Source organism: Vidua chalybeata, chromosome 1, assembly GCF_026979565.1.
Source record: "Vidua chalybeata isolate OUT-0048 chromosome 1, bVidCha1 merged haplotype, whole genome shotgun sequence".
Lineage (NCBI taxonomy): Eukaryota > Metazoa > Chordata > Aves > Passeriformes > Viduidae > Vidua > Vidua chalybeata.
Window position 1 is genome coordinate 147,461,025 of NC_071530.1, and position 27,787 is coordinate 147,488,811.

Genomic DNA, 27,787 nt, shown 5'->3' on the forward strand with positions numbered 1-27,787 from the left:
TTAACACAATGCCCACTTGTCCTAGTACTACATACCCCTGTAAAACACCCCTTTCCAGCTCTCCTGTAGCCTTTTTAGGTACTAGAAGGTGTTAAATGCTCTCCCTGGAGTCCTTTCCAGGCTGAACAAACCCAGCTCTCTTAACTTGTCAACTTGTTAATTTCTTTAATGAGAGACAGACATTGCATTTTACCTCCACGTTATTCACTGTGTCATTTTTTTTTTCTTTGTTAGGACTGCACTCTAGCTGAAAGCCTGTTTATTTTTCACATTTGATTATGCAGGTAGTTTCCAGGTTGGTGACACCGCAAACTAAGCCATGATTAAAAGCAAACTGTCTGTGTGTGAGAGCAGCAGAGAAAAATTGTGTGTGGATAAAACAGATATTGTCACCTGTTTCAATGACGTGTCTAGGACCCATTCTGGTACAGGAAAAATCAGGGAGTTACTGGGAAACAAAAGATCCTGCTCAAACATTTCCCTTTGCAGAGTTAGGGGACTACTTTATTTATGGCATCCAATTTTATAGGCTATATGTCAATGTTAATTTTTAATTTGTTAAGTCGGGAACCTGTTTCTTACATCATAAACTGAAAGCTCAGTCTTCAAGCAAGATGAATTATTAATGCAAGTCATCTTAGGAAGAGGGAGGGAGGGAGGGAGGGAGGGAGGGAGGGAGGGAGGGAGGGAGGGAGGGAGGGAGGGAGGAAGGGAGGAAGGGAGGAAGGGAGGAAGGGAGGAAGGGAGGAAGGAAGGAAGGAAGGAAGGAAGGAAGGAGGAAGGAAGGAAGGAAGGAAGGAAGGAAGGAAGGAAGGAAGGAAGGAAGGAAGGAAGGAAGGAAGGAAGGAAGGAAGGAAGGAAGGAAGGAAGGAAGGAAGGAAGGAAGGAAGGAAGGAAGGAAGGAAGGAAGGAAGGAAGGAAGGAAGGAAGGAAGGAAGGAAGGAAGGAAGGAAGGAAGGAAGGAAGGAAGGAAGGAAGGAAGGAAGGAAGGAAGGAAGGAAGGAAGGAAGGAAGGAAGGAAGGAAGGAAGGAAGGAAGGAAGGAAGGAAGGAAGGAAGGAAGGAAGGAAGGAAGGAAGGAAGGAAGGAAGGAAGGAAGGAAGGAAGGAAGGAAGGAAGGAAGGAAGGAAGGAAGGAAGGAAGGAAGGAAGGAAGGAAGGAAGGAAGGAAGGAAGGAAGGAAGGAAGGAAGGAAGGAAGGAAGGAAGGAAGGAAGGAAGGAAGGAAGGAAGGAAGGAAGGAAGGAAGGAAGGAAGGAAGGAAGGAAGGAAGGAAGGAAGGAAGGAAGGAAGGAAGGAAGGAAGGAAGGAAGGAAGGAAGGAAGGAAGGAAGGAAGGAAGGATTTCTAATTGTGAGTGTCTTACTGCACTGAAAATTAGTCCAAAGGAGACTCTAGACTGTGTTGTCTGTCCTATACCCTTACAACTTCTACATCTAGTAGAGATGAGCCCAGTAAGTTATGCTTCTCTAAATCAATTTTATGTGAAATCAGATTTCCTTCAAAGTATCCAAGTCAGGACTTAAAACTAATAAATTTGTCATTTAAAACCATGCCTGACAAACCTTAGGTCACAATTTGTAATAGGAATGTAAATTGACTTCTCATTTGGTTTAGACTCATCATCCCTCCATTAATTGTTACCAAATTCACTTCCCCAGGGAAATGGTGGAATCACCAACCCTGGAATTGTTCAAAAAAATGAGCAGGTAGCACATTATTTATATGGTTTACTGGTCATGGTGATATTGGGTCAAAGGATAGACTTGATGATCATGGAGGTCTTTTCCAAACCTAATGATTCTGTGATCCTGTGATAAATAAAATATATGAGATCTCTAATTTTTCCAGTGATCAGCTGGCACTTGCATTTCTTCCTGGCACTCTTGATGACTTGTCTTTGTCTCACTTGAAATAAACTTGGCAGAAGCAAGTTCAAGAGCGTAGTTCAGTCACTTCTCTGCCAAAATCACTTTTTTGCTCCCATGATCCTCCAAACACATTTAGGTATTTTTATTTGAAAATCTATGGTTGAACAACCTGCCAAAGTACTTTTTCTCCTGTCAGCAGAAAAGCTATAATTGCAACCTACACCAAATAATTTCTTTTGTCATCCTGATACTCAGGGTAAGCTCACTGAAGCATGCTAGAATAATCCAGCTGGTGGCTTGTTCAAAGTAACAGGAACACCTTATAAGCAACTAATCAAAGTTATGCAAAATATTTTGTGGAAGAGAAACAGTAAACAAACTTTCTGATGGCACCAAATTCCCTTTTTTCCTGCTCTGATGTATTGCTGGGCTGTCTCAGTGCACTTGAAAAATGGACTTGAAAACCCCATGGGCAGGTTCTGATGAAGGAAATACCTGCAGCTCCATACAAAGCTGGGATACTGTCTCTTCCACAGATAGCTCCTCTGGGGGAAAAAACACAAAGAAAGATATCAGGTTTGAGAACAGTGGATGTGAAATATGAAACTCCTGCTGTTTATTCATGAGAGAAATCGGCCATTTGGTATTCTTCCTGACAGACAAGTTTCTGTTTGGGTGTGGGCACTCCACAACCCACTTTGTACTCCTGCAGGTGCAACTTCTGCTTGTGCAATCTGGACCACTAAGCCAGTAGAAAATGTTCATTTTTGGTGACAAAGACAACATTATTTGACTCTTTGTTGACTCTCTTTTACTAGAAGTTTGATTTTTAGCCTTTGGTATTTATGGCCAACTGTAGAACTGAATAGAGTCTGAGCAAATGATGAGCAAGGAATGGTTGCCCCTGGTGTGCTACAGAAGACAGTGTATCAACATCAAATTCCTAACCAGTAAAATATTGGGCATCTCAGTACTGCCTTGTGAAGTTGGAATTACCTCACCACTGCAAGCAGCAGTGTTTTGATTTAATCCTGAGAGAATCCAGCACAGGGACACTCTGCTTTAAATGCACCACAATCTATCAGGAAAAGGAGGACATCAATCAATTCTCCAACTTTAGCAGCTTCATTTTGCAGTGTGGAACTTTCTAATGGTATCCATAAAGAAACAAAGCAGGAACAAAGCAAAACAACTCACAGACCAATGCCCTCCTCAATTCCCAAATGTCTCTTCTCACATGGCACTGATAAATGGGAAAGGACAGACCAAGATGAATTGTGCCTTGAAAAGACCCAATCTGAGCTGGTAGAATTTGGGAAATAACCATTCCCACTTTTAATGTCTAAAGTAAGCTACTTTCTTTTTACATATACTACTCTGTAAGCTAGGGGAAAAAAAAAATAGGAAAATGAGCAGAGATTTATATTCTTCGATTTATCTTAACCTTCTGTAAAAACCTATGAGATTAATATGACCAATATAGATATTACAACTAAATGAGCCATTTACATTCTTCCCCTGCTCAATGGAGAAATATACCAAATAGAAGATGCAGCTTGTGCCATCCCAAATTAGAAAGCACTACCTGTGTCAGATGACATATTTTTAATTGCGTCCGTTTCACCCCAATGAATGTAAGGAGACAGATATAAAAATTTGATTTATATTCATATTACTGCATGAATCTTACACCCCATAACTTTACTGACTTGTGCAACAGGTGTCAGAAGATCAGCATCAGCCTATAAACCAAATCTTTAGGAGATTTTCAGACTGTGAATAAAATGATGCAAATAACACTCTGCTCAAGAGGCTAAAAAGGGTATTTGCATTTTGCAAATTTTCATGCATTTGCAAATGAAGTGCCTGCTTCAGTGCCAGAATTCATTTCAAAATCAGGAAAATGGTGTTTAGAATATAAGCACGTGCTCTGGGGTGGTCATGGAGTTGTGGTCACTCATCCTGATGGCAGGACTTTGCCATCTCACAACCTATAACCCTGTCTGGGTCAACCACAAATCCTCTGTTATCTATACTTATAACCAAGATCCATGAAGCAGTTTTGTTGCTTGTGTTCTGGCTGAGAGCTCATAAGCTGCAAATTAAAATGCTGCTTTGTTTTGTTTTTTTGTTTTTTTTTTTTTTTTTTTTTTTTTTTTTTTCTCTTGTGATTGGATTGAATCACACACTGTGTTACCTACCTATGACTTTTAGACTGTCTTGAAGGGAAATATATGTTGGGGAGCAAGAGATGAAGGGAAAATAGGATCTATCAAGTCTAGGAGTGTGTGAAGCATAATGCATTGTGTTTGATAGCTCTTATATACAAGGACTATACTGTAAAATTTTACTCCCTTTTAAAACCTGCTGGCCAATGCAGTCGACCCTCCTAATGTACTTATCTCCACAACATGACACAACTGATAACTTCAAAACCTGCACACCACAGAAATACAAAAACACCGATGTGAAATTAATGAGGGACATTCCTTGAATTCAAAGAAACAGATGAGACAGCAGGATTTGAATGAGCTTGCTGAGTCTCATTTTCATAGGACCTCAAGCTGTCATTACAAAGATGACTAAACACAAATTCCAGAACTCCATCTTGCAAATCCAGCCAGCCAGCGCTTGCACATTAGACCTAACAAGCCTGACCAGCCAAAAAAAACTCTGCAAAAAAAAACCAGAAAATCTATTAAATAATTGAATTAGGAAGAAAATCAGAATAATTTTGAAGAGCAAGTAGTAATTGACAGTGGAGGAATATATTGTGAGTTACAAAGAAGGGAGTATAATTTAAACCCACTTGTATCACCTTTCAGGTTTCTCTTTTCAATTATAAAAAATGTTTGCTCAAGAGAAAAAAATACGTTGAGAGTCTTCCCAAGATTTCATGCAGAACAAGACATTACACTTTTCAAAATGCAACTGAGCCCAAACATCACCAAAAGGCAAATATTCTGAGAAATGTATCAAAAAATTTTATCCATCTACACATCAGGCCACACCCTATGAAAGGATTCATATAATCTGAGGAGTCAGTCATCTTTAACAGCAAAAGTAAACACTAATCAGAAAACACAGATGAAAATCCCTTAAAGTCTCTGAACAGACAAAGAATTTTCGTACTAAAATATGTGTTCAAAAATGCAGCACTGTAAAATATCAGTGATGTTAAACGACTTTTCACTTACCCAACTTCAGCTGTGGTAAATCAGGAATCTCATTCATTATGAGGGTGTAGTACGTGTGAAGACCCCTTTGAGCATTCAGGAGCAGAAGACAGAGATCCTTATGCCACTTGTATGCATGCTGCATGCAGTTTTCAGATGGGACATAAAAGCTGCCCTGTGTAGCAACAGTATCAAGAAAATAAAGTAGAGAAACTGAAATTCATGGTCTCCATTTCTGTGACAGGTTTCCACAAAAACACAATTGAGGACATTAACCTGTTTTTAGAAAAGAATATAGTGATAGGACAAGGGGTAATGGCTTTAAACTAGAAAAGTGTAGTTTTAGACAGGAGATTAGAAACAAAATTCTTTTCTGTGAGGGTGGTGAGGCCCTGGCACAGGTTTTCCAGAGAAGCTCTGCCTGCCTCATCCCTGGGGGTGTTCAGTGCCAGGCTGGATGGGATTAACCTGGTCCTAGATGGTATTTCAGGTCCCTTCCAACCCATGCCATTCCATGATTCTTCAATTCTAATCAAGCAGATGGCACCAAAGAGAGATTTTAACCATCCCAACCTCCCAGCCACCCAACTAGCTAGATGTGTAATCCAATAGTATCTCATTCTACATGTTCATTTTGCCCAAACCATAACAAAACTATTAGGTCTCAGCAAGGCTATCACATGAGAAGACCCTCAGACCAAACAGTCCAACAGAGAAATCTACCTCTGTCCATCCCACATGTCCCACTGTGGAGCCAATGTCTCTTCCCACAACACAGAGAGTCCTGTGTGAAAAACACCCTCTCTGCTGGAAGAGGAGGGGTGGAAAGAGCTATAAAGATGTCTACATTCACTTTCCTTTTCCCTCCTTATTGCCTCCTGCAAAGGTTACAGCTTGATGGTACCATGGCATGCTTTGTTATCACTATTAGTGAACAAATGCAGATGGAATTGCTATCCCATCAACAAATATGAGCCACTCTGTACTCCAGGATCAATGTCTGTGTTAGTATATCTCTTGTGGGAGAATGTAATAGGACAGACCACAGCATGTTTACCACAAATATTTCCCAAGCAACAGTTTTAGACTTAGAATGTAAGCTGAGTTTTCATTAGGGCACCATAAATCAGAAGTTTTCACTTTGTCAAAAGATGCTTATATAAATCACTGATATTTGAAATTTGAACTACTTAGATTTAGAGCAAAATTATTTATTAATCCCTGGGTTTGGGAAACATGGGAAATTTGGAACTTAGTCCACTGCTTATCACTGCTGGGGTAGGAATACAATTCCTACAGGCCTGACTGCCTGCCTGCTTACTGCCTTTGGATAGTCCCAAAATCTGCACATCTTCAGGAGCAACAGAGAAGAATCACATGCCAGCACATCTCCTGTGTTTTTCTCCCTTTGACTTCCCTAAAACCTGTATTTCACAAATCTTGGCCTGAGCCAGGATGTTTCCCTCAGTTTCTCATGCCAATCTTCAAGGAGTTAACAAGAATTCTGTGGTAGGCACAAAGAGAACTGCTCTCTAGACCTGCAGAGAAACAGTTGATGATCATTGACAGAGTTGGCTGTTCTTCAAAGGTTTCAAAATCTCCAGTCTCAGCATGAATATTTTTTACTCTCACCATGGCCAAAACAAAAAAGGGAGCATAAAGAAATGCTGCTCAAAACAATATAAAATTGGAATTGGATTGGTGTACAATGCCACAATGTCATGAAAATATGCCCTCCTTTATTTTCCACTGCTGATTTTTTAGGAAAAAATTAGTCTGGCATTTAAATGCTACACTGCTGAGAAGAAGGAAGAAAGTGAGTTAATTTCATAGTTTATATGAATGCTATGACATAGTGTTGTGCATGACTACAGTTTAATAGGTCTATTTTCAGCCATTCCTTAGCATAGATTACAGTCTAAATATAAAAAGTAATAGAAAAATGCACCTGCAGGTGGGCTTAAAACTTGCATGAATTAATGTTTAAAATAATACTCAATTAGTCCAGTTTTGAATTCTTTAGCATTTGTCTTCCTATCTTAGGGTGCTTTTTCAAATTTGTCCTCAGCTGATTTACACTGGACAATTGACCACATGTTCTAAACTGCAGACAAAGAATTAGGAGCACTGACTACAACAGGCAAGTAAAATTTTCTCCAGCATTTCTCTCCATTGCAATGTAAACTTTCTTCAAATACTGTAAGATGTGGATGGTATACCTGTGTGAATAGAGAGCTGAAAAGATTGCTCCAAGCTCTCTTTTCTCTTCCTGTCCCAGCTCTCTGGGAAGGGTATCTGTGCCAGAGAAAGATGCTGTGCTTTGAGAATGCCATTGCACGAGAGGAACTGCTCTGCACGGACCAGGTTGGGCTGTGCATGAGTAAGAGAATATATCATTAAGCATTTTGATTAAATTCTATTAAATGGCAACTGGCTTTGAAACCCTGTTGTTTAATGGGAACATCCATCCTAACCTGAAAAATCTTTTCGTCGAGGTGGAAAGTGAGCGTGACAGAAAAAAAGGTGACAAGCTACAAATTTCTGGTTCTTCAGTGACTTAAAGATATTACTGCTCTCACAGGATTGCTTCTGCTTCTTCTCAAAGTTGTCACACACGTACAGGATACGGAGCAGGACATTACAGAGATTATTAAACCCACCTCAGGGACAGTTTAAACTAATGTGAACTAAGGTTTGTGCATCTTCATCTGCAGGGACCCCAGAGGGCAGGCATCTATCAGATGATGCCATTATAAACTGCTGCAGTTAAATCAGCTTATCCATCACTCTTCAGTAAGCTGAGAAATGTCGAGAAATGTCTTCTTTTGGGAAGGTCTAAAGATTGCAGACCTTTCACATTTGCTATTTTAATTGCCTCCTCTGTGCATTTGTTCAGGTGATTCCCTATTTCCTTGCCAATAGCTTGAAACACAGATTCAGACTACAACACTAACAAATTGAGTTTGGTAACAAATATGTCACAGGCTGTTCTAAGGGAAAACACTGATGCAAAACCAGCTCTCAGGAAAAACAGTGCCTGTGACCCATTAAACAGCTACAAAGTGCTCAGATTTCCAGCTTTCTTGATGCAGGATGACAAATACTCGTTTACTTCTAGTTAAGGCAAACTTCTCATTAAACCAAAAAACAATACTGAAGATGAAAATCCCACTTTGCACAAAGACTGATGGCTGCTCTGTAAAAGTACATGTTGCTTTCCTTTGTAAAGATTCTCATGACCTTTTGAACTAATTCCTTTGGGCTACTGTTATTTTAATCTCATTAATTTTTAGGTAGACAGATTCTTCTATGTTGATTGTAAAATGCATTTGCACTGATTTCCTTTTTCAAGGCCCCCTCTGTCTGTCTGTAGTGGTAGACTGCATCTCTGTCTTTTGCCCTTTTCCATTTCTGAAAATTTTGGGAGGACATGAATTCCTGAAAAATTTCACTTCAAAGGCTTCAGACCTAAAGGTACTCTGATAGCATATACACAGAAACCAATAGTACTGACACAAATTATTTTTTCTGTTGTGCCAGCATCATTAGGGCAAAATAGATCAAAAATTCTCTTTAGCTCTCCTTTTGCATTTATAAATGCATTTATACAAATATTTTGCATTTTTTAGGCAGTAGCTAAATTAAGTTTTGTCTATTCTACTTTTCTCCCTGCATAACCTTACAACAGCCTTGTAGTCCTCCTGAGTTTCCTGCAACTTCTTCCAAAGTTCATAAACACTCTCCATCTAAAGAGCTCTGAAGATCTTTTCTCATTAAGAACCCTAAGCATATAGACCTAATTTCTCCATTTCCCTTTTTACTGTGGTCATCATCAATCACAGAGTCCTAGAATGGTTTGGATTGGTAGGGACCTTAAAGATCATTTAGTTCCAAACCCCCAGCCAAGGGTAGGGCGACCTCACACTTGATGATCACATAAAGAAAAACCTAGAAAAATGTGAGATAAAACCTACTGCCTAGTGTTTTGGAAATGTAAAGGCTTCAGTTCACTTTTGATCATGAAGTGCAAAGCTGGACCCCAACACTGAACCATCACTGACTCTTGTCCATCTATCCTCTAAGCTGGTCTTCTGCTAGATTTACCCAGCCAAGTAAAATAGCCTTCCATATCAACAAGGCCAAACAAACTAAGCATTTTTGCAATTTCCCTGTTGAATACATTTAAGAAAATCAGCCTTTTAAATTAATAGGTTCCCTGTGCAATGCTCTTATCAGTCAACAGATTCCTCCCATAATTAGACTGTATTGCTTTATAAATGTACTTTTCCTTTATAATAAAAGAAAGAAAAATTACTTGCAAAAAGCCAACATTTTCATCAAATAAGGTTCATGTCAATTCATTATTCAAATGCAGAGAATAATTTGTAGATATTCACTACCTGTGTTCTATGTCTATCTAATATCAAAAGGCACCAACTGAATTTTATGCATTGTAATGTACATTAAGGAGCTTGTATTTGTTTTGTATTAAAGCAATTCCATGAGCTATGCTAACTACGTGCAGTGTTCAACAATAGCACTAACAGCTGGTAAATGAGACCCTTTATGTTTAATCTAACTCTTAACACATTTCACAATTCAGATTCAAATTGCTCGTCAAGAATTGTAATATACTAAAAAGCCATTCCAGACTAAATAGACAAGTTTTGCAGTCTCCAACCATTTTCCAGTAGCAGAGAGAGCTACCCTACCTTGCCTGCTTCTGGGAAAGGTTTACAGAACTGCTTGAAACTGAGGGATAAATCTCAGCACCCCAAGATAAATGTAGTTTCTGAGTACACAGCATCGGCCCATTTGTCTGCAAACCCATTTTGATTACCTGATATGAAATTTTATTCTGGCTTCAAGCTCAAGGACTTAGGCTTTACTCTCTACTTTGGATGCTGTTTTGTAAGATAGATTTCCTGTTATTTGATGGTTGGAAATTAAATTATAGTTGTGTCTTGAGCTAAATCTTTAGTGCTTCTACTTCATTTGTGAAAGTGCTTGAGCAATGTTGGAAGAAGGACAAGTTTTTTATTCCATTTTCTGAAACTGGTTACATATCAGAAATTATTTTTGTACTAAAGAGGTTATCATGAAAATACATTAAAATGAGCTCTCAGAGAAGACTGAAGAGGCAAAGAATGTCTTTTGAGCCATTCTTATGACAGAAATTACATGAAATTTAAAGAGAAAAAATAATCTCGATGATTGAAAATGAAAAACTTTTAATGATGACATTTCATGAGGAAAACAGCAACTAATCACCACCACCAGCACCAACAACAAAAAGGAAAAATTCTGCATTTGAGTTGACTAAGAATATTTTTGTAAATATGCCTTGTATATATAGAAAAAAAACCCCATATGTATACATATAGAGTAATTGTAGAGGTTTAGATTGGATATTAAAAAACATTTCTTCACTAAAAGGGTTTTAAGGCATAGGAACATGTTGCCCAGAAAAGTGGTGGAATCATTATCCCTGGAAGTGTTCAAAAATGCCTTGGATGTGGCATTTAAGGATGTGGTTTAATGGTATAAATGATGGTGGTGCTGAATTGACAGATGGACTTGATAATCTTAGAGGTCTTTTCCACCCCTAAGGATTCTACCTGTGTGCATATGTATATTTACACCTCCATTCAGCTATGGAAAACTGCCAAACACAAGCAACTCCTCCTCATTAATTCATTCATCAATACAAACATCTTTTACATCCCTGTGTCAGGCAGTGAAAAATTATTGACAAATCTTAAAAAAAAATCCATAGTTTAAAGATGTGAAAGCCCACAGAGGCCAGATTGTGGATGCCATTCTGTGGTGACACAGTTTCTTCTCAGCCTGGTTTTGGAATTTTAAATGTTTTTATTGAACAGAGCAACCAGAAACTACATGTAACAGGCATGGGACACAAATCTTGGTCCTACTTGGCAGAAAAACAATGCATTTCTGTTTTTTTGTCTGACAGCAGCAGATATGTGAACACAGAACATTCTTGAGGGTCGGGTGACACCCACACAAGCCAGCTCCTGTAAATCTCTTTCCTCTAATATTCACCAACAGGAAGACAGCATGGTTATAGGAGGAACAGCTATGGAAAACTGAGAAAATTAATATCTTCCATGAAAAAAAGTAAAACTGAGAACCAAACATTTAAGATAAATAGAAATATTGGACTAGGATGTGCATATTCTATCAAGTTAATAAATTGCTTTGTTTGTATTGATTTATTAGTCTGTATCTGATAGGTTGGTTCATTATCCAAATCTCTAAAATAAAAGTAAAACCATTCTGTTATATTCTATTTCAGTTACACTAATAACACTAATCCAAAGCTTCAATAATGGGTAATAATTAGAAAGGCATTGACAATATATGGAACTATTTATGTTATGCTTCTCACTAAATCTGTTATGTAAAAAAATGTAGGTTGGTGTTTCATAAATACAATTTGACATTTATATTACCTCTAAAAATTAGAGCCACTTTGTTAAAACCCCCGGGATAATTACACAGTAGAAAAAGTATTTGACATTGCAGTCAGATTTAGTGACAGGTTCAGTGATAATTTACACTTTGTACAAAGTTAGCAGTTGGAAAATATTTGACTTGAGACCCTTAAAAAATAGGAGCCATCAAGCCTGAAAAAGAGCATTCTCTGAACAGATAGAGGAGAATTCTCCTGGTCAGCTCCAATTTGTCTCATTTGTCTCAGTGACTAGAAGTCACTGTTCTAAATGGAGGCTCTAGATTTATTACTTGCAATTGGCCAAGGAAGAAGGAATGACCAGGAAAGTATTTTTAGGAAAATTACCTTCTAAAAATATTATTCTAGTAAAGCAAAAGTGTTTCACAGATTGCACTGATTTCCCTTCAAGTTCTTCTAGGAGGAAAAACACTGACAATGTTCCAAATGTCTCATACTGACCCGCTTAGAAAGAAAAAAAAATGATTTCTCATTTAAAAAAAAATTCTGACTTTTTTTCTCATTTTCTTTTTCATCAAGAAAAAGTTCATATAGCAATATATTTTAGAATTTAGAAGTCAAAAAAATCCCCCAAAATACTTTACTTCATGCACAGATGTTTTGGTTTCTTGTGTTTTTTTTTCCATGATTTTCTTTTAAGGAGCATTTCACATTTTTTTTTAATTTCTATGCAAGTTTTTGAAGTCTGTTTCCCAGCCACTTAAAAAGTGAACTTAGTGATTGAAGGCTATGTTGCATCCTATATATCATCACAAGTATCTACAGTCACAATGGCTCTTCATGTAAAAGCACAAATAGGGTATTCTGTAGAAGTTCTTGAACAATTCTGATTATGATAAATAAGAAGGGGAAAAAATCTTTTTCCTCCACCTGATCTCTAGGATTATACATCACCACAGAGAAAATTGAAGCTGCAAAAACATTGCTTTAGCAGTAAATTAAGCACTGGGGAAAATGTCTCATGAAAGTCAGAGCAGTGTCTGACCCAAGGCATCCTTCTTCTAAGATGAGCACTGGATGATCTGGCACAAGAAAAGTTGTATGAATCATGCATCATAGAAACTCCTGATTTGGAAGGGATCCATTAGGATTATTGAGTGAAATTCCTAGTCCTGAACTGCTTCTCATATATGTCTTCCCCTCTAGACCCTTCACTATCTTCATAGCCTTTCACAATTTTCATATCCTTTCTCTGGACACTCTGAAATACCTTCATATCTTTCTTATGTTGTGGCACCCAAAACTGTCCTCAGCACTGGAGGTGAGGCTGCCCCCGTGCAGAGCAGAGTGGGACAATCCCCTCCCTTGCCAGGCTGGTGATGCTGTGCCTGATGCCCCCAGGATCAGGGTTGGCCCCTCGTGGCTGCCAGGGCTCAACTGATTCCAACTTTCCACTGACCAGGACCCCCAGGTCCTGTACCACAGCTGCTTTCCAGCCTCATCCCCCAGTTTGTCTGTTCATCCAGGGTTCTCCATCCCATGTGCAGGATCCAACACTTGCCCTTGTTAATCTCCATACTTTTGGTGACTGCCTATTTCTCTGATTTGTTGAGGTCTCTCTGCAGAGCCTCCCTGCCCTCAAGGGACTCGACAGCTCCTCCCAGTTTAGTGTCATCGACAAATTTACTTAGTATTTCTTCAAGTTCTGCATCCAAGATGTTAATGATGTTGAGGAGAATTGGGAAAATGATGGAGCCCTGCAGAATCTCACTGTTTACATTGCCAGCCTGATGTCACCCTGTGTTGGGGAGGGGAGCTGTTTTCATGAACAGGACAGGACTGCTGGGGCACATTCTTTGAGCTTTTATTGCAGCATCAGCCTCATTGCATGGTTGAGACAATAGAAAGATGGCAAAGCTCACATACAGCCAGCAGCAGCCAAAGATTTGTTACAGAACATTTAAAAGATGTTTTAGCCAATAGCATATTGCTAAAGCTTACAGATAGTTGTTCTAGCCAATCACTAAAAGCACACGTGCACCTGCTTCCCACAATGCTTGCTTGTCTGCTTTCTATTAACAATACACAATATACCATTATTCAGCTTAAAACCTTCAACTATCTTGCTAAGAACATTTTCCTGCTGTCTTAAGGTCTATCTTAGCCAAGCCTAAAACTCAAGCTATTGTTTAATATCCTTTCTTGCTATACCATTGTAACTTTTTCTACTTTCAGACTATGCAGCTGCAGCTAATTCTCTGTTCTTTCTGTTTCTAGGGCCTGCTTTCTCAGCTTTCTAAAAATCTTCTTACCTTTACTATTTCCCACATGACCCTATCCACTGCAATCCTTTGGGTGTGCTTTTATTTCCCTCTGTTACATCTGTGTCTGAAAACGACATGTTAGTTCATATCTTCATATTGTTATTACTAAGAGTCTGTGTAGGGAACATTCACAAAGCACACTGTGATATCCTTTGGCTAAGAGACAATAGAGCAATACTGAATAATTTTATGGGGAAAACCCCCAAAATATTAAAAAATAACTGTTTATGAAAAAAAAGGAGGACAGATTAGGTACAAAGATTTATATAAATATCTTTCTATCTATTTAGCTAAAGCTGGTCTTTATCTGTAATTTTAAATTAAATATTTATTAATACATACACACTTATGGTGCAAATTCTGATCTCCTAAACAAAAATAACACAGTGGAGACATCAAGAAGGGCCTTAATAAATTGTCCTTTCTGATTAAAGAGAGTCCATGCTGCCTACTCACAGATAAGGAAAGCAAATCCACTCCTGTTTCTGTGATCAAACAAGGACCACTTAGCTGAAGAGCTGCCTTGTTATTACTCATCTCTGCAGGCAGCAGCATAAACCAGTAAATTTTTAAAAGAGCACTTGTTAACATCTTTGTGTCTCTCCCACCTGTATGTACACACACACACACGGAAAAGGAGACCCTCTTCAGTGATATTAACACAATTGTGCCATTACAATGGGCATTCAGGATATCAGAAAATGTCAAAAATGTTTTGATTCAACTTGCACGCCTGGCAACAGGGAAGGATGTGCTCAGCTGTGGCTCTGGCTGCGGTGGAGATGGCTTTATGCTATGTAATTATAAAGGTTAGCAGCTGGCAAAGTATTTCTAGCAATGCTATATACTGTCTGATATTAAGTATATTAATAAAGAGGTAAGTAATTAAATAAATAATTTTCCCTAGGATTTTATAGATTATTATTGGCTTTATTTACAAGCATTTGCATTACATAGGGGTTAATGACCAAAGCTGTAATACATGTCATAGTTTGCTTGCATAAGAGTGGTCAGATTAGGATCTAGCAAAACTTTTTTATTTAGACCATAAACATGTCCAGCTCAGCTCATCATCCTGGACTCCCTTCATAGCACAGAGAGAGAAACAGGCATTTTTGGAGCACAGTTCATCCCCTCCACTTCAAATGTTGTTACAGAATCCTAGAGTGGTTTGGGTTGGAAGGGGCCTTAAAGGTCACCGAGTTCCAAACCCCTGCCAGGGGCAGGGACACCTTCCACTATCCCAGGCTGCTCAGACCCTCAACCAACCTGGCCTTGAACACTTCCAGGACTGAGACATCCAGAGCTTCTCCCAGGAATCTCTTCCAGTGCCTCACCACTCTCACAGGAATTAATTTCTTTCAATTAACCAACACAAATCTACCCTTAAAACCATTCTCCCTTGTCCTATCACTTCACAACCGTGCAAAAAGTCCCTCTTCAACATTTCTATAATGCACAATTCTCTAGAAATGCTCCTTGCTTTCCACTGTGTATGAAAGGAAAGGATTGTGTATGAAGAAAATTAAACTAGAAGCTCAGAGGCAGACAATTCAGAGTTGGGCAGAGAAGTTCCACCCCAGTGCTTATTAAAAAAAAAAAATTAAAAATCTAATTCATACCAGTTTGAACAGAGGAAAATAAATGTGGAGCATCCTGAATTAGAATAGGTATTTTCTCCCCTCAGAGAGGAGAAATGTTTCAGACATCATGATTTGGATTCTTCACTCAGCAGTAATTGCTGACTCCAAGAAGCTGACAATCAGCCCAGAGCATGTATTTTTGGGTCTAGTGTGAGCTTAGAAATCCTCTTAGAGAAAAATTAGGAAGTGAAGGGTCCTGAGATAGAAGTGAAGAGGTGTGTAAGGAGGGGAAGGTCTCCTCCTGTTCTTACAAGAGAGAATGGCCACGGCTGATACAAGAGCTGGCTGAAGACACTTTGCCAATGCATGTGGGCCAGTGTGGACCTAACAAACAAATTTAACTCAGTTCTCCTGCAGGTGCCATTTATTTCATGGTGTTTGGCAGAATATGCTGTTAAACACAGTGAACTTCTATCAAACTGGATGTACCAAACTACTTGGCTCTGTGTTGCCTTCTGAAGCACAGACACAAAGCAAATGGTCACTCTGACATGCTTTTTATGTAATAAAAGCAACAACAAGGACTGCAGTTTCCTATTTACAAATGCCAGGCTCTATTATGTACTGACAGTCACTGACAGAGAGAAAGTGACTTCAGGCTTGGATCTCTGTTCACGAATGACAAGAGCTACAGGAATAATTGATTTTACAGCTCACTGCCCACACAGGAAAAAAAAAAAGAAACGTGTTAAGTCAACTTAGAAACAAGTATTTCCTTCTTCAAAGTGAAATGAAACACCCTTCTTTTGGTTTTCTCTTTTTTTTTCAAAGACATTTTCTTTAGTGATTGCAAGCTATCTAGTCCTTGTGACTTCACATTTCAAGACCTGCCACTTAAGCACCACGACAAACCTTTTACAACCTTATAATGAGCTACAAATACAAAATAAATCATACCTTAAACTCACCTGTACACTGTGAATTTAGATAAATTGACACGTGCTGATCATGTAACATAGCACAGGATGCCATAGCAATTATTTAACGTAGGGAGCAGTAAGCATTAGGATGCAGAGAGGATGTTCATATGGAAAATATATTCCAACCTTTTATAGTATATGCCTATTTCACAGCTTCCCATGGAGGTGCTGGACTCAACTCAGCAGTCACACCACTCTTCCTGTCTCTGACCACAGAGTCTGGGGCTTCTTTCTTGCTAGCAAAATGGCATGTCAGTGGGCTACAGGGTATAGGAGGAGAACCAGGCTGACACTGCACTGTCTGCAGGTCAGTCAGATTCTAGAAATAGCCCAAGTCTCACTGCACTTGTGCATTGATGTTCCATTTGGGCTTTCTGAAATTTGGGTCATTTTTTACCTTTCCAAAATGCTGACAGGAACTGCCTCAAAATTAAATATCAAAGAGATCAAATATTTGATGAGTTCTATTTTTAAAGAACAGTATTATCACTGAAGTCAGACTGGTTAGGATTCTCCTGACTGATATCCTGCCCCTAAGCACAGGATACACTGAACAGTCTCAGTAATGAAATGTCCCTATTGCAATCACTCTTGCTCTGTTTATTCAGAAGGTCATGCCAATGAAAACTTATCTGGGGCTACTTGCAATTTCCCAACAAACTGTGCTTGAGTTGCGTGAAGACCTTGAGCATATGAGGCACAAAAGCTGCCATTTTAAGTCTAAAAACCTAAAAACTTCACATCCTGTTACTCTCTTAAAGCTATTCTCAGCTACAAATATGTCTGTGTATGGAGGAAGCATTGCTTACTTCAAACACTGGAGCATCATTTGTGTAGAAGAGTCAAAGGCAAAGCCAGGGATCCTCCAGTCCAAAGAAAAGAATATATAAAGAACCAGACACAACAAAAGTGCAGACAGGATACTAAAGAGATGATAAAAATTGTCTCGCTTAGATGAGGTGATGAGTTTCCTCATTTCCTGTTTACATTTTGTAGAAGAGGTGTTTATGAGCTAGATGCTGCCACAAGCAAAATCTGAGGGCCACAATTCAAGCATCATATAAATACAATAAGAAATAGGATATACTTCCTTTTCTTGGGAAACCTAAAATTCAAAGAGGCCTTATAAATTATAAAAAAAAAAAAGTCTACTTGACTATATTCCACATCAGTCTAACAGGCTGAGCCATTGCTTTTATCAACACTCACTGGTATTAGTCGTGGGGGACATACATCACAATATGGCATGGTGCCTTCAAGAAACTAAGAAGAATTGTGAATTATTTTAATAACAAGGGTATAGACATGAGTGCCTTTTAGCAGGATGTTTATGAATTGCACTGTTTGCTTTCCAGGCTACTACAGCAGGTGGCCAAGATCACTGAACCCTGTCATTTTGCTACCACTGGCTTGGCTTCTGAAATTATAGGTACAATCTGAAAATAAGTTCCTAGTAGGTTATTTTGGTTCTTGATCACACAGACTCTCATAGGAGGGAAGAGATACAGTGCCAACCATGCCCACCCAAATCTATTTATTGAGAGCTTTGCCCAGAATTCACTGTTGAAATCTCTATAATTGGAGCAATTACTGCATGCTGGTTAATTACCTTTATCTTCACAAATGGAGATAAAAAATAAAACAATCACAACACTATTTCTAATCTTTTCCTCATCTTAGCAAATATAAACATTAGCAATAATGTCAAACAATGGCTAAAGAGGAAATATTTAACCATCTTTTGACAGTGAAAAATTACTTCAACCTTTATGAGTTCAGTTTTTAAGCAGTTTGACATTTTGTCAAAGGCAGTTTTTGTTTTATTGTTTCCTTCAGCCTGTTACACAGCCACAAGTGTTATCAAGTAGGTTCCTATGATTCATATGCAAGTGGAAAGAAATCATGTCTCTGTTGATAGGACTGTTATTTTTTATTATTATTTACAAATGCTCCTGCATATCCAAGACTTTCTACTTGGCTCATGATTGACTTCCATCTTTCCCCAAAGAGATGAGTAAAAGATTTTGACTTCTATAGTCTTTGTCAAATCAGATCAGAAGAGAAGTCCAACAAGTCTTGTGTCTTGCCAGCAATCACAGTCAAGAATTTGATACTCACAGAGACAGAGGTAAACAAAGAGAACAAAATAAAAGCCTAAGCCCTGACAGCTTCAGAAATTGAATGCCTTCCAGCAAAAGTCTTCCTCAAACTACGCAAATATTGGTTTATATCACAGCCCTCACAGTTCCCATCCTTTCAGAACAAGGGCTATGTCAGTGCTGTCATTTTGCACAATTGTGTCAAATCCTACAAAATTCACAGAAGCACCTCCTGGCAATGTGTTATACCAGCTCTCTTATGGTCTACAGAAATGGGGAGAAAAAGAAACCTTTTATTGGGTCTGAAAGTGCCATTTTTCAGGTTACCTGAATCTTGCCCATTAGTGTATCGTGAAAAAAAATCAACAGAAGATCTGTTGTGAGAACATACTTCAAGGTCTGTTGTAAAACCAAGTCAAAACAGTTTTCATTACTTCCCTACTTATTTTGCTGAAGATAATTCTGAGGCTCAGAGTCCCATCACTCAGCATTCATGATGTCTGATAATTGAAGTTTTCAAAGTGACCCAATGAGATCCATTAGATCTTTCTTTTAGAAATGTTTCAAACCCTGTTTTTAAATGAATATTATTTTATTTTATTAATATTATTTTATTATTTTATTTCAGATCACACTCAGAAAAAAAATAATTTACAGCCCAGATTAAAGGCACTTTTCTTCTTGCAAAAAATTGCTCTGCACAAAAATTGTTCCTCTTTGGCCCAGGTGCTGTTTCTTTGATGTGGGGGATGTGGTTTCTATGCCTTTTGCTGCCAGGAAACAGCTCAGTGTCTAATCCTGTGATTATGCCACATTCCTGAAGTCTTCACTTATGACACTCTCAGGCAATGAATCATTTATAGGTCTTTCACATGCATGCAAACATACATCGAATGGAAAAGCCAATGATAAAATAATATACAGTCCTTTTTATCACTGCAGAAATCTACAATTTCTGTTCTAACACTAAAACAGAAATAATGGCTAATCAGAATATTTCCTGGGTATGTTACTTTAAGGCAATTACATTGATATGATATAATTTACTGCAACAAAATAGGGAACTTTTGAATAGCTGGAACTGTATAAATTTGCATAAATATTATGTCTTCACAGGTTCATTTTCATAGCCCCATAGATACCTCCTGTATTATGCATAGTACATATACCAGCCCTCAAGTAATTTACACTCAAAGACAATCAAATTTCATGAGCTATGAGCAGCTTACCATTTATTCTGTAGGCCATAATTTTATGGTGTTAAATAAAATACTTCTAATGAGTTCAGTAGTGGAGAAAGAGACTGATTGGCAGCTCTGGTGAGTTGAACTGTGTTTGTTTACAAAAGAAACACAATGTATACAGCAGAACCAGAGTTTTACCACCCACATGAATGCTATTGAACACTGCCTTGGGGGTGTCCCACTGTCCTGCTCAGCCTTTCACCCTTACTTCTCATCAGCCAACTCTGTCTGCCAATGCCAGGAAGGCCTAATTCCAGCAGAGACATTGCAGATTGCATCTAGGCCTAACAAAAACCTGTCAGATGGCAATGACTTTTGCCTTGGGTCATCAAAGACTAGATATATGGTGCCTTCAAGTTTATGGTTTTATCCTACCCACAGAAAGAATTTGGGAATATCTTGGGAGACCTTATAGCAGCCTTTCAACACTTAAGGGCAACTTATAAGAAATATGGGGACAGACTTTATAGCAGGGCGTGTTGAGATAGGACAAGGGATAATGTTTTGAAACTAAAAGAGGGTAGATTTAGACTAGATATCTTGTGATGAGAGTGCTGAGACACTGGGCCAGATTGCCCAGAGACCTTGTAAATGTCCCATCCCTGGAAACATTCAAGGCCAGGTTTGATTGGCTCTGAGCAATCTGTTCTATTTGATGATGACCCTGCTCATTGCAGGGGGTTTGGACTATTTGATGATGTTTAAAGGTTCTTCCAATCCAAACCATTCTACGAGTCTATGAAGAAGACAAGGAAGAAAGGGATGAATAAAGGCCTACCTGTCTTGGCCTTATCTTATCTGAACCAGAGGCAATACACAAATGATACTGCAGCTCCTTCATGTTTCACGACACACCCAGCTAACCTGGGATAGTGCAGGGACTGAGGGCACAGATATTAGCAATCCATCAGACCCTATTCAAATACTATACTGTGAAGCTGGGAACAGTTGAAGTAAATACTGTGGTAAAACTAGGCTGACTAGAAGCTTGATTTCTCAAGGTTTATGCCAGTCAGAAAACTAGTGTAAGCTCATTTGCCTCTGACTGTGTCTGGCTTACCCTAAATAAGCCTTTAGACCCAAGTACCCATGTGTGTAACTGCATGAATATTCACATTCTTTTCCTGGCTATGCAAAGAGCTTCCTTGAAGCATTAACTAATTTTGATCCAAATTTCTTTTCTTTTTGACACTCATCCCAACACTTGAGTACAGATCTGGATATGTGATTAAGTCATCTTCAGAAGTTACTCTTGTCCTGAAGATATTCTTATTTTGCCATAAAGCTACAAAAAAAAAAAAAAAAAAAAAAAAAAAAAAAAGCTTTGTTTGCTAAAGTTTTGCCTCATGCAATTCACCTTTGTCTGGCAGTGCTTTTGAGAATCATAATTCACTGACCCATCTCTTTCTCTTAGCCCATTCTTTTCTGATTGTCACATTGTCGAATTTTGTCTGATCCTTGGAGAAAATATTAGACCATTTGAGTGGGGTCAGTTGGTTTTGCACAAACTGTTGTTGCAGGGACTGCACTTCTAAGTGTTCCTGCCTAGCACTGCACCAAAACTTATAATTCTTATCAGCTGTGAAGCTGTTTCTTGGGTCACTACGACTGACGTGATAGCTGTGAACAGAGGTGTCAGCTTCTGCTGTCACTTGAAGATTTGTTTCCACAAAACAAGCCAAAGTGGTTGGAAAAAGAGGGAATCGCTTTTCTTATTCTCCAGTCCCTGAGCTGCTGTCTGGGACACTTACCAATAGCAAAGGGTTGGCTTTCAGATGATGGATCTCCACTGTGCTGTTGTTGCCATCTTGGCTCACCCTGGAAAGGCCATCAGCTCAGAGGCTGTGAGAGCTGATTTGGTCTCCCTTCAGGAACTCTCTCATCATCTGTCAGTGAGAACTATTGGTCCTTAGGAGCTAAGGATTAGTGTTCCTTAGGGCATATGAGTATGATTTTTAAGCAAGGTAGCACTGGGAAAATACTGAGAAGAAAGAAAAAGTGAATAATAAAAGATTCTTTCAAAAGTCAGAGAGCAGCCAAGTCCGGTTCCTGAAGTGAGGAGTAAAAAGTCTGTTCCCACTGCTCCTGCACTTTACTTTGGGGAAGAAAGACAAAAAAAAAGGTATTGCACAAGCCCCTTCCTATAAAATTCCTGAAGATTCAATGATGAAATCTCCAGAAAGGAAAATCTTGAATTGAAAGAGTGTCAGCCAAGTGAATGACTGTGCAAACCCCATAAATGGATTCAGAAAAAGTGAGAAATTGTGGTGAGGGAAGCCAAATGAATTCTTCAATATGTAACAGCAATAGTAGCTGTGAAAGAGAAATAAGTCCTCCGTGCTTAGTCTGCCTTTTGCCACACTACTCACAACTCTCTAAATTAGCCATAATACAAATCCTTTCAGTTATGTAAGTCTAGGTGAGATTTGGAAGGAGAATGCAGCAATCTGATTATTTCCAATATATAAACAATGCAGAAAAACAGCAAAAAAATACATATGAAAAGAGAAACTTTCTATGAAAATTCTATTGCTTCACAAAAGGAATAAATTATCAGTCCAATATGAGAAATTCCCAAGGATTTTCTCCAGAACAAGTCACCATCACCCTCACAAGAATCTCCAGTTGATTTCATGACAATTTCATTGAACGCTCATAGCAAAAAGATTGCAAGGCTATTTTAACACCATGTTTCAGGCCCAAACAGAAATTAATCTCAGTTTTGAACTCGATAAAAATGCAGATCATTGCTTTGCTATACGCTGCATGCGTCGGATCAGAAAGCAAGAACCACAGAAAAGAAATATGCCAGTGATTAAAGAAACCAGTTATTGTCACATTATTAGCTACATATTTTTTGCTACAGCTAGTAAATAATTTTGCTCTTTCCAGAGATCAGCCATTTATCTTCAGGCAACCAAAGATTAAAGGTTTCATCAGTAATTATCACAAATGGTGCCTTGAACATACTCATTAAAGATACTTGTCATTTTACCTTATAAAGAGCAGTATATCAGCTGTCTTAGTATTTCAGAATAATTTTGTGTTGGACATCTGCTGGAGTCCCAATGACAGCTAATCACCATTTGCATCAGCAAGACACCCAAGGAATCTTTTAAAACCTTTAAAACCCATTACAAATGCATTCTAACACGAAAGAAGTGTTTGCTGTTAAATACTCACACCCCAGCAGAGAAGTCTGAGATGAAAACTAAATGCATTTCCATGTAAAATTAACAATTCTAGATGAAATTCTAATGTAAACTAATGTAAACAGGAACACATTAAGCAATTATAAGTAAAAACTATTTTAAATACTGGGATTTTTAAAAAATTTATTTTAAAAACCCCAATAATGTGTATCAGCAGTCTTAGAACCACAGAATTATATTACATATTACAATTCTCACAATAGATCCTATTTGGGCTCCTCTCTGATGCACAATCACTACAGAATCAAAGAATATTCTGAGTTGGAAGGGACCTACAAGGATCATCAAGCTGAACTTTTAAGTGAATGGCCTGGACAGGGATCAAACCCACAACCTTGGGGTTATTAGCCCTGTGTTTCAATGAACTGAGATAATCTCAGAGTTTTCCTACTTCAAGAGCTGAAAAAGTTAACTATTTGGCCAAAGAGCCATAAATACAGAGAAAAAAAAAAAAAAAAAACTAAACCACAGATGACTGCTATGAGACATAAAAATGTGGGTTTGAATAATGTTTTTTTGCTAGGCTAGAACGACTCAGATTTTGCATATGTTGCTGAAAAGATGACAATATTAGCAAACTGTCTGTGGAAAAGAACATTTATCATCAACAAATTTTATTTGAATGACACTCCTGGTTCTTGTGTTATGCCAGGCATAAACCTCATGTCTTTTGGGATTGCTACATCAATGCTAGATGAAAGAAGAACACTTCTCATCAAACACCAGTACCTTATTAATGACAAATCATATGATTAATCAATCTGATTACTTAGAAGTCAATTTATCTGCAGTGCAAGTGCTAGCCAAATGAAAATAAGATTACTGTGAGTACAGTTTATTAATAATCCCCAGTATGCCATTGATTCAACTTGATTATAACACAGCAGGCATGTGATGCACAATATTACAACGACATTAAACCAGCCTGACAACAGTGAATAGAGAAGAGGTTAATGCTACTGGGTAAGGCACAGAAATCCTGAAGTGTTAAGTGACCATTCAATTTGCAGATCTGCAAGGAATAGTTTATTTTATTGTAGATAAATAGAGCTGCTGAAATTTTCAAGTATCCAGCTCTTAGGGCAGTTGAGATCACCTGAAAGAGTGAGTCAGTGTGGAGTTGAGACACAGACCTTGTAACATCCAAAACAACCCCTTGAACTTCCTCACACAGAAAAGCAATTTAGCAGACACAAAGGGGAATTCAGGTTCCTCAAAGGGACACCAGTCACACATGGTTCATGAAGCTGTTTCACCCCACTGGCATCTCCCAAGACTGCAGTGGATATGATCCTATTTTGAACACATATCTACAGTGATATATATTCCCTGTGAGCATAGGTTATGGTCTGAAAATAACTCAAGAAGTTATTATAAGAAGTTCTAGCACTTCTTATAATTTCATAGACTTTATTATTTAGTAGATTATTCTCCTCTAGTCTGTTGACCACAAAATTGTCTTCCTTAATATTTATCTGACAACCAAAAAATCTTCTTTCAAATATCTTTGTTGTCTTAATTGTGCTTGAAGGGAAGAGTGTAGTATGGGTATAGAGAAAATATTAGAGAGGGAGGAAATGAGAAAAGGAAAATCCCTGTTTGCTAGGTAGGGGAATGGGAAGAGAGAGAAAGACTTTTAAAAAATCTCCTAAGTTTAAATAGAATTAATTATTATAAATACTCTACTAAGCCAGGAGATGAGGAAAGTGTCAGTGATGTCCAGAAGTCATTTGGTGAGATTCAGGGAAAATGCACATGTGCAATCCAAAGCTGCTGGCATTTAATTTGTCTCCACAGTGAGAAGTCAGAAATGCAGAACAAGAAGCCTTCAGGATCTGTCATTAAGCAGTGGCACCTCAGCAGCCCAAATGCAGAAGATCAGGTCAGGAAGTGGAAAGAAGAAGTGGAAGAAGATTGACAGATGCAGACTACCTTTAAAAATTAAGGCAGTCAATTGCCTTTTCAGTGAGGAAAAAGCAAATCAGTGACATAAACTAGATGAGCACTTCCACAGTCAACCTGTGGGCCTAAAATGAGCATTAGCTCTCTGATGCAGCCAAATCCTATCAGGAAAAAAGAGGGCAAATGGAAAGTATGACCTATGTAGGGTATACCAAGGTAAGAGTCTTCTACTTTGTATTCAAGTGATATCTGGAAAACATAACTTGGCAGTTTTAACCTCATAATTCAGCCAATTTCTGGCTTTCCTGGGGGTTTAAGACTACTGTAAATCCAGCCACTACTCTACTGTGTTCAAATCTTTTCTGAACCATGAGTGGTGAATTGTCTTTATTTTATGTGGAGGAAGGTTCTTCTTTCCTCTCACAGAAGCCTCCCATTCCCCTCTGGTACCAAAAACCTTGCAACATAAACACAAAACACCATGCCACTAATCCATCTACTGGATATGATGACATTAGTGAGAACAAAATTTATTTTTGTAATCCAGTCTGCTTTTTGAATTTGTAGAATTTATACCAAATCCATGAAACTGAATAAATTGTGGAGGTAATAAGGTTTCAGACAACAAAAACTATACCTTTCCTGGGGTTTTATGCCTAGACCTGGGGAAAAGGGTGCAATAGGAATGACTTAGAGTTCCTACACTGGAATTCAGGAGTATTCTGGTAAAGTATTCTGGAAAAATAATCAATCTGCAGCTGTCAGGGGAAAAAGGAGCTCTTTTTGGTTTACTGAAAATAACTAAGGCTAAAATAAAGAAAGTCTTGACTGTTTGCAGTCTTACAGTAAACTGAATAATCAGATTTGGTTCCCTAGAAAAGATACTAAACAGAAGGCACTTGCCCAGGAGATGCATTTTAAGAGCTTAAGCCTGGAGATTCTTAGATCAAGGAAAACACAAAAATGCACATGAAAAGCAGAAGGAGATGAACATAGAGCTAAACAAATTAAAACCAGGGTAGACCAACACTAAATGTTCCATAGCATTTTATGACATAAAAAGAAACTAACCAACTTCCCTATAAAATTGATTTTCCCTTGTCCTGCCTCTCAGTGAAGTTTTGTCAGCCTTAGAAGATCAGATCTATTCAATGTTTCACCCTAGATTTAGCCAGTTGCATCAACTCAGAATAGTTTACAAACAGAAATATGTGTGGCATATTTTGAGTTCTGGTATTCACAGTTACTAATTCAGACATGCAGTAGGGAAGGTCCAAACAAAAACATACATAAAGCAATCAGAGAGGTCTGCAGGTTTTGGGGCTTTTTACTTCATGAAAAGGGTAGAATCCATTCTCGTGCCCACTGGCAGTGATGCAAAATTCTCCAAACTAATTGAAGTTTAACAAATACATTCAGACAACCTGGAATCATATCTACAAGTTTTTAAAGGGAAGAAAACTTGACCCAGTGCCAAGTACTACAGCATGGTAAGAACTAATATTGCTCCTCTTCCTTCAATCCCTTACAGTCTGATATAAACTTCCATATAAACCAGCAGTCAGTCACATGGCCTTTGCTTGGAGTTAGGTCTAGCCCCACAACAGTTTCTTTTCTAGCTCTGAATTTTATTTTTTTTTATGCTAAGCCAAGAGAAAATAGCTTTTGCTCATTATCATGCATCATGCATAGGCAAAAAGGCCATCACGGTCTATTAAATTAAAAGACTCAGCTCAAGAACAGATGTCATGACTTATGGAGGTTTCTGAAGCTAAGCAAATGCACATCTGGCCATGTGGACTGTACAGCATTACATTTATGATGGTTGGTATGTGGCATTCTGGTGCTAAAGCCAATTCTTGGTAGAGCAATTTCCTTTTGGTATTTCATAGTTCATCTGCTAGGATAATAACAATTGTATTGGCTCTGACTGGGATGGAGTTAACGTTCTCCATGGCAGCCCTCCCAGTGCTGTGCTGGGCATTGGTGGCTGCAGAGGTGTTGGTGGCACTGCAGTGTTTTGGCTCCTGCTGAGCATGATGCCTCAGGTTTTAGCTTTTATATTTTTCAGACTCTGTACTGCTTCAGTGTGTAGTAAGCTCTCTTCACAGAGCAGGTAGACAAAACAATTCTTTCTCTAGCTGGGGACCAAAGACAAATGTTCCAAATCTCAGGCCCAAGAGCACAAACAACATGGACTGGAGAGAGAAAAACAAGAAGGATGGGACTTCATGGGCTAAAGCTGTAACTGGACAATTAACTCCAACATGCTAATGGACCAGAACTTATAGAAGTGAGAGTCCCTGTGTGCATTTTGTGACCATTTTGGTTCATCTTGGGTGTAGCCCTGGCTGGGCTCTTGTGCTGCCCAAGGTGTATCCATGGAGCCCTTTTAATAAATACCTACTTTATTCTTTAACTCTGTTTGGTCTCTGTTCTAGGTCAGACTTCACAAGGCATCAAACACCAGCACCAGCACTGTCTCCAACATTCCCCCATCAGCAGATTGGGAATGGCCAAGATCCTGGGAGGGGACACAGCCAGGCCAGCTGGCCCAAACTGGTCAAAGGGATATTCCATACCATAGGATGTGTGCTGAGCAATAAAAGCTGAGGAAAAAGAGGAGAAGGGGGAGCATTCACTGTTATAATGTTTGTGTTCCAGAGAAACTGCTTCACACCCTGAAGCCCCACTTCCCAGGAAGTGACTGGACATCACCTGCTGATGGGAAGGAGAGAATGAATCTTTTGTTTTCCTTTACTTCTGCACATGGCCTTGATTTTGCTTCATTAAACTGACTTTATCTTTACCCACAATTTTTCTCTATTGCACCCTGTCCTGTTGAGGAGGGGAATGATAAAATGGCGTGGTGAGCACCTGGCTTCCAGTTAAGATCAACTCAGAATTATCCTGCCATTAAAAAAAAATTGGTCTACAGAGATAGGTAGAAGATGGAGTTTCCAGCTA

The 27,787-nt window shown here is 38.6% G+C and overlaps 1 protein-coding gene across 4 annotated transcripts in view; it reads right to left on the minus strand.

Annotated features, from left to right (window-relative positions):
- FAM135B (family with sequence similarity 135 member B) overlaps positions 1 to 27,787 on the minus strand; it is a 249,498-nt gene that overhangs the window by 20,008 nt on the left and 201,703 nt on the right. For all 4 annotated transcript variants that reach the window (XM_053958011.1, XM_053958037.1, XM_053958020.1 and 1 more), the window contains 2 exons: positions 5,065 to 5,218; positions 2,363 to 2,412 (listed from right to left, as the gene is read on the minus strand). In XM_053958011.1, the coding sequence (XP_053813986.1) occupies positions 2,363 to 2,412; positions 5,065 to 5,218 (204 nt within the window). The remainder of the gene's footprint in view (positions 1 to 2,362; positions 2,413 to 5,064; positions 5,219 to 27,787) is intronic.